The sequence below is a fragment of the Thermobia domestica genome, chromosome 2, assembly GCF_964235325.1.
Source record: "Thermobia domestica chromosome 2, izTheDome1.hap1.1, whole genome shotgun sequence".
NCBI classification, from domain to species: Eukaryota; Metazoa; Arthropoda; class Insecta; order Zygentoma; family Lepismatidae; genus Thermobia; species Thermobia domestica.
The window spans coordinates 192,826,751-192,835,375 of NC_137455.1; the positions used below are offsets into that span (position 1 = coordinate 192,826,751).

General features: G+C 36.8%; 1 protein-coding gene across 1 annotated transcript; it reads right to left on the minus strand.

Annotated features, from left to right (window-relative positions):
* Positions 1–7,712: 7,712 nt before the first annotated feature.
* On the minus strand, positions 7,713–8,360 carry LOC145679291 (uncharacterized). The gene has a single exon (XM_081749878.1). It carries the CDS (start codon positions 8,358–8,360, stop codon positions 7,713–7,715), a length of 648 nt encoding a protein of 215 aa, XP_081606004.1.
* Between the last annotated feature and the right edge of the window lie 265 nt (positions 8,361–8,625).

The window sequence follows — 8,625 nt, forward strand, 5'->3', positions numbered from 1 at the left end:
TCCATGTGATTCGCGGCAGTAACCAGTTCTGGGCAGGCCTTAGTCCAGATCTAGTAATCGAGCAGACATTAATGAGATCCTTAAAGAGCAGTGGCAGGTTGATCTACGGAAGTGGCATGACTGAAGAAATGCGTGCTTTGTGGACAATGTCCACACCTATCTCATCTCAATATCACGATGCCATGCAGGAATTCAATCTTACATACACAACCAGTCATCAGCATCGAGAAACAACATTGTCAAGGATGAAGAGAGATTACTGAGACTTGAAGAAGACTAAAGAAAAACTTGTAACCTTTATGCCATTCTCACCAAACTCTTCTTTGAGAAAAATTGTTACGGGTGTAATTGCCAAAGAAGATGTCACTGTGCATAATTCACAGATGATCGGGAAAAATATTGTACAAAATATAATTGGAAAACCAATTTTAATGTATCATTTAAAAGAAAAGACCAAGCAAAAACCCTTGCCAACGAGTCCAGCGTTAAAATTGACAAAGACAGAACCATTGATCCTGCTCTTCTCTATCAACGATTTTTGGTTGTCAAAAACTTGAGAACTGTCTTTAGAACGTGTATTGAGCTATGAGCTTAATCCATTTGCAGTAGCCATGTTTGACGCCAAATACATTTCGTAAAAGTGACAAAGCTCAACTGGCTCATACGATTGAGGTGTATATTACTAAGCAATCTAAACAAGCTATCATGGATTCGGTTTCAGCAACTGAACATTATGTGATAGATGGTAGTTCACTTTTTCATCGGCTGCCTTGGATAAAGAGCAAGAATTATGGTGGCATTGCACATTCATACGTAGAATTTACCATAAAACATAATGGTAAAGCAAATGTTATTTTTGACTTTTACAAAGCTAGTCCTTCCATCAAGGATAATACACATCATCGAGGAGGCCAAATCATCCATTTCACTATCAACTTCAATGAAGCAACAGAGTTTCTAGGGGGAAAAAGATGATTTTCTTGCCACAATTAGCAACAAACAAGAACTTTTCACATGGTGGCAGAAGAACTGCAGAAAAGTGGCTGCAGTGTTATCAATGCATCAGGAGATGCAGACGCAGACATCGTCAAAACATCTATCAAGTCTGCAGAGCAATATTCAACAACATTGATTGGGGAGGATACAGATTTACTCATCCTCTTTCTTTATTGTGCTCAGTTTGATAATAAAGGCCTATATTTTCGTTCGAACAAGTCTACACTTCATAAGATATATGGCATCAAAGAAATAAAACGTGTTCTGAGTGGTAATGTATATTCGCAACTATTGTTCATTATGCTTAAATAGGATGTGATTCAACTTCGCACATGTTTGGTGTAGGCAAGAAGTCAGTGTTCCAAATATTGATAAACAGTGAAAAAACGATTCAGAACTGTGGAAATGTGTTCCTGCTGCCACATCAAACAAAATCTGTTGTAGCATCGTTAGGGGTAAAGGTAATGACTATCTTGTTTATACGCAGAAGTATTGACCTCTTTGCGCTACCAACTCTTCAGTAAAAGAAAAATTGTTTCTTCCATGCCACTCATCACTCCAGAGTGCCTTCCTCCTACTGAGTCCTCTACAAAATACCACAGCTTTAAAGTTTATTACCAAATCAAGGTTTGGATCAGAAATAACAGTGATGTGAATGCAGTTGGTTGGAGGTGGAAACTATGGCACAATCAGTATATACCTGTTATGACAGATACATCTGTTGCACCAGAAAGTCTTCTTCATATGCTCCACTGTAATTATTCAACTGCCTGCCTAACTGCAGTTGCAAGAGATATGGAGTACCATGCACATCTGTTTGCGGACCTTGCCAAACATAAAACTGTGAAAATATTTTCAATGAACCTGTTGAATGTAACAAGGACTATCCGTAAATACGTTAATGTTTAATAAAACGTATATTAATTTTGTGTAAACTAAGGACAAAGAAACTATTCTTTACCATTTAGACGTAACAAATATATTTTAAGACTATAAAAAGTACACTTCAAATACATTAGAAAGAATACTGAGGAAACAAAATATTTCGAATAAAATAGTATGGGAAGAAAAAATCTTACAATGATAGTTTGTAAGTATGTTAAAGAAAAATTCTGTTAATTTTTACTAAAGTAAGAATAAAGAAAGTACTGTTTAGAATTTCGGTGTAGCAGATGTGTGTTAAGTCCATAAAATTATGAGTAGACACTAGAATAACTTTTGTACGATGAAAACTGTAGGATGTGCTATTTATTGCCTACTTATAAGTTCGGTTAGGTATATTCACAGAGTAGGATATTGGAATGCTTTGTTTTCTCGTAGCTATTGAAGACTTCAGAATTTAATTTCTCACACATTTAGTCTATTCATCATAGTAATTTTCTAGAAACATTAAGGTAGTGTACTTTTATCTGGGACCGCTACAGAAGACGCAAAACTTCTGGAAAGGGAATTTTTAGGGGATTTTTTTCGAATTATCCACAATTTCCCTTTTCACGTGTATCATGGACGCATGGAGATGATACCATAGGAAAGCTTCCTCCATTCTAAAAATAATGAGTTACGAATGATAATACACGGATTAATAGTATTGTGTTAGAAACGTATGTTCTGTCCTATTTATTGTCTACTTATACATTTGGTTAGATACATTCAAAGAGTAGGATATTGGTCATTTTTTTATTCTGTCGTAACTACTAAAGATTTCACAATGTAATTTGGCACGTACATAGTCTATATCCCATAGTACTTCTCTATAAAGGTTTGGGTCATGTATTCTTACCCGGGGCCGCTTCAGAGGGCGCAAAACTTTAGAAAAGGGGTTTTTAAGAGGGAAATTTCTCAAATTATTCTCAATTTCCCTTTCCATGTAGGTCATGCACACATTTGGATGGCACCACCCAAAAGCTTGTTTCATTCTGAAGAGAATGATGTACGAATCATAATCCTAGGATAAATAGTGATGACCCAGTAGCTACTTGAATGAAAGTCTAAGATTGTAAACGAGTTAACAACCATTTTGGACGCCATCTTGAAAATTGGGTCTTTCCGGTGGTCAAATTTTGGTAAACTTTTAATATGTTATTCAGCACATTTGATACTACAGAAAATCGTTGAGAAACCTTTTGTAGGAATTTTTTGAGGGTTAAACCGTATTTTCAGCCACCTAATAGTCGGCATTGCTGTTATATGTACTTGTTTCATTATTTGCGTTACGTTGCGAAGGCTTTTACAGACTGAGGCTCCTTCATTGGTTAATCACCTATTTCAGTGTTCTTTATTACTAGCACAACTTCCATTTACTTTAGTGAGTAGGATTACAACCCATCCAAAGCAAAATGTAGGGGCACTTCATGCAGCAAATGAAGGCAGAAATGTAAAATCGTTTTTCCGGAATAGTTAACAAGATAATAAAAGCCTTTCTAGTGAAGAGCAAATCATGTTTATTTACTTGGTAAAAGGAAAGTGTGTTGTAAGGTTTTCTCTTGTTTTGAAGATTTTATAATAACGTGAAAACTAAACACCAATAATAATAATAATAATAATAATAATAATAATAATAATAATAATAATAATAATAATAATAATAATAATAATAATAATAATAATAATGTCACCAACTATACTAAACGCAATGTTAACTTGAGAGCCGGATCACAAGCGCATTACTACATTGTTGGCGAGCGAAACTTTACACAGGGAAGCCTTTGTGTGTGTGTGTGTGTGTTTTGGTTTGCATCGTCTGGTTGGTTCTCAATCGCTAATTGTTTTGACTGGCGCTGCTCTGGGTCTCAGCTGATATGCAGGCAGCGGTGATCTATTGTTCATTTCCTGCAGCTTAAAAAAAAAAATGTTTCTTGGCCTATTTGTTTTTAACAATTCATGAAGACACGACAAGAGGAATAAATGTATTTTAAATTCAGGGCCTAAAATTCAACGAAATCACAGCTCCACATTGGTAAAAATCTTATACAGTGTAGAAAAACCAGTTTAGTCAGCATTTGTTTTGACATATAATCAGTGTTCTGCCCAGTACATCATGTTTACCTGCGACCAAAAATATTATTATTATTATTATTATTATTATTATTATTATTATTATTATTATTATTATTATTATTATTATTATTATTATTATTATTATTATTATTATGTAGGAAAATTTGGACATCCAGAGCAAACAAAATTAAAGGCACATTAGGATACATATTTAATTGTATTGTATTAAACCATAAAATACAGGAAACAATCCGGTAAGAAAATTAGTCACACTGGAAGAAAAAGTCACTTTTTCTTACATAAGAATTTCGCTGTCATTTTTCCGTGATTATCACGCTGTCTCGTTCTGTTTTCTGCCGAGGCAAATACACCGTTATACCAGGGCTGTTGCTTTGACTTCCTACCATCTTCAAAACGCCTTTCCTTCCTGGCCAGCTATTTTATAACAGCAGGGATTGGGCTGAAATCTCCCAACGGACCCATATTTATATTAACGTGAAGGTAGTTTTTCACAGTAGTGGGAGCCAAAGAGAGTCTGTTATCTGTTTTCAATGTGTTGTATTCACTTATAAGTCTTTGAACATCGGAAGAAGATGGCTTCGAAGCAACAACTCGGGCTAGACTTGTTGACAGAGCATGAAATGACTGATTTCCACAGATTTTCATGAGAAGGCTTTTAGCGTCCACACCTTTCAACATACTGCATGATGATATCTCTCTATATTGCATTGCGATCTGCAAAAGATCTGTATCAGGACAAATAACTTTGTGGCATCATCTGTTACATCCTCTTCCAAAACACGCAAGTGCTCCAAAGCAACAATACTGTCTTCATATAGCAAACGCTGACTAACAAAGTTAATTATGGAACCAGGACTTCGTAGCGTACTACAGTAAAATTTCTTTTCTCACTGATATATTTGTTATGGAATTTATTGCGACGTTTGTTACGATGAAGTTGAATACCATGTAATGAGTACTGTATTTCTCCGTTGACGTTCTCTTGCACACGTTCGTTTAAAAATGTTTTTTCCCACCCGCCTAACAAAGGTTTCTCTTTCATACGCTTCAATTGAGGTACAGTTGTATTTTTATTTGTCATTATGTCCAAAACAAACATTTCATCACTCTCAAACTCCTGCTGGCAGTTCTTGAAAACATATAGAGCGTCTGTCATAAGACTCAGAAGATGAAGGCGATCTACTTCTATCCATTTACGCAGATGACCATTGGCTTCATTACATCCATGGCTTTCCGTTTGCAAGTAAAGGCAACTTGAATACCAATTTTTTAGGAGAGTAGTGAGCATACTGAATGAAAATTCTGTCCACCTGATGTCGAAATATTCTGGGTAGTGCAAAAGTTCTAAGTTATTTTCTGAAGCTACCATCGTTAAACCTTTCGTTCGCTGCCCTGAAGAGTGATAGAAAGCACATAGTCCAGATGCTGCTTGTATGAGAGATGAAACTTTTTGTATATTCTTGGTGACATCTTTCCAACCTAAATCAATGCGATGGGCAGCACACCAAATTTTCAACAGAGGCAACTTTCACCTGAAGCAACTCTTTCATCAGTTAACAATTTCCACATTCCTTTGTGTTCTCCCGTATTCATGTTTTCACCATCAGTAACTAGCGAAGTCACTCTGGGAAACAGATCTTTCCATGGCATTACTCTTTCTACTGATTTTCGTAACGCTGTAACATGCGCTTCGGAGCCTCTTCCTTCTGGTTCTTCAAAACCCAGGAACAATAACTTGTTCTTACCCTTATCGTCAACAATATTGGCCATAACGTGATGATTATGCAACTGCATTCTGTCGACACTACCATCGCCTCAGTGATATAGCTAGTGCGTTTTTAAGGGCTTTTCGTACATTTTCTATATCTGCCTCAACAATGCAATCTAACGGTTCGGTGTGAGATAGTGGATTGCCTGCAGTGGGTGCCCACACTAAGAAATTCCTGGAGGTATCCCTGTATAATTTTACTGAGGCTTTGAATTCCAATGCTCCGTATAAAAATAAATAGACCTAATGTCCAACGCCCAGCAACATGGAAAATTGAATACCCTATGCTGCTTGTAGGTACAAAGGACCGGTAAATTAAGTTGATGAGAACCATGTGTCAGGTGTCGTATCGACAGGCATAAAGACGAACTAAAGGAACATTGGCTTACCGTTTGTTTCTTTATTTCCTTCCTCTGTTCCATTTTCGTTATTGTTTCTAAAGTAATGAAATTACTTTACCAAAGACAACATTACATCGTCACCAAAGAACGAACACTGATCTATAGACAAAAGAATTAATGCGGGCCGGCTAGCGAGATTTTTTTCCCCGTGAAACTTACGAACGGATAATATTTCCTGAGTTATGATTAGTTGTTGAGAATCTACGGTGATTCGGCTAAATTTTTGGCTGTTATTGATGTAAGTTATGTCTGGTAGAACATATTTCTACAACCGATTTAAAGGATCGTGTAATTTTTATCTACAAAACAACACATTTCATTATATCGGAAAAATGTAATGTCCTACTGAAACAACAGATAAACGTGCAGTTAGTTTCAAATTTTAAAACTATATGAATGCAACCGAAAGCGTTTGAAAACTAAATATAGTGAAAAAGTTCCTTTACCTCAAAACTGGTGATGGTTTCCCCTACCATCTAGGAGACACCTATACGTATTAACTCTGGCTTAATGCCATAAACTGGCAGTTATATGGAATTGAGCAACCCATTGCATAATGAATGTATTGAATCAGTAAGACTTAGTTTGACACATTAAACGCCTTTAAATGCATAATCCGAGAAAAGTAAGGTACTCACATTAATAACACTCCACACTTTAAGAATTACAGTTCCACACTCCTTTTCTACAGTTCCACAACGTGTGGAGTACTCCACTCAATTTTAGGCCCTGCTTAAATTTGCACGTGATTTATTTGGAATCCTCACAATTAAAACCCGAGAGCATGAACACTATTTTGCTTATTCGTTTTCATTGATTAAGGTAAGAAAGAATAAGAAATGAAGTTATGTTCGTATCTCTACCTGCAAAAGGTCTATCGTAAACAGAAACACACGAGCAGCTATCCTCCCACACACTAAATTAAACGCTTTAAAAAAAAAGCACCGCAACTCCTACCTTAGCAATGAGTAAAGCAGCAGCGACCCGGCAAAACGAGCGCTACGTTACGTTATTAAAATTTCTCCCGAGTCAGGGATTCAGCCAGCATTTTCAGTTTGGGGGTGTAAATAGAGTTTTGCACGATTTCTATGTATTTTTGAGCACACAAAGTTAAGCTGGGACAATTGTTTTTTGAGAATTTTGGGATGACACACCCTACAAGGAGCGGGGGGTCTGGCAGAATCACTGTCCCGGTCCCCTATTAACTACAGAGAGAATGTCAGATAACTTACGATTTACTGGAGTTCTTCAATTCCATCCATATCATCGGAATCGGAGTCACTTCCAGTTTGGATGATCACAGGTTCTATATCATCCGTCAGTCCATCCATTCTCCACAGTTTTTCCTCTTCTGCGATGGCATGCGACACATAGGATTTCCACCTTTCTGCTGTTACTTTATGAAGTCCCTCTGTCAGTAAATTTTCAACATCCGACATTTTGAACGTGCTATTTTTATCGGCTACAAATCTTTTCACTTCACTCCAGACACTCTTGATAGGGTTTAACTCGCAATGTCTTGGTGGCAATCATAGAATTTTGTGCCCCGCCTCACAAGCCATTTTATCCACTTTATATTGTATATACTTATGTTTAACTTTTTTCACAATGTCCAGGAGATCGCATTTCAGCATTTGCGGAGTATATGTTAGGAGTTGCCTTTCTTCTTCTTCAGATATCGTCTTTGCTTTCTTGGTGTCCAACCATTGTGTAATTTCCTCTTTCTTTGATTTGGAATTTGGAATCTTTTGAACAAAAACAGTGTGATATGGTGCGTTGTCCATTACAATTACACTATTTGGGCGTAGTTTTGGAAGAACAGATGGAAACCAAGCCTCGAATCTACTACTGTTCATCTCTTGATGATAATCCCCATGTCCCTTTTTTGCTCTAAATATTAATTCTGCAACAGTCACAAATCCCTCTTCACTTCCAATGTGCACAACAATCAACCTTCCTCCTCTTCCCGACGGTGGTTTAAATCCAGTTGTTAATCCTTCTAGAAACGCCTGTTTACTACTTTTTATAGTGGTGTCTGTCCAAACATAAGATACTGTATGCCCCTCGTTGATCCAAGTTTCATCCAAATAATAAATATGTATACCCTCCTCCCTGTACCGCCTAATTTCGCGAAGATATCTATGTCGCCAATTAATTATGTCTTCCCTATCGATCATGGATGATGAGTGTTTTATACGACCTTATTTAAAACCAATTTCCTTCATTACGTTTCGGGTTGTAGTATTACTTACAATAGGCAACTCTTCATCTTCAACAATAGCACGAGCAATTTTTTCTACCGTTGGTACTTCGTTTCTTCTATAAAAATCATGAATTTTCTTCCGCACACTACCCCTCCCAAAATTATCTAATTTTCTGCACTTACTTTCCCCACGATCACTTCGATTTGGCCGCTTTTTGCCCGGAGTTGTAAATTCTCCT

Excerpts from the sequence above, each read along its gene's own strand:
- LOC145679291 (XM_081749878.1), bottom strand. The coding sequence starts at position 8,360 with ATGATCGATAGGGAAGACATAATTAATTGGCGACATAGATATCTTCGC.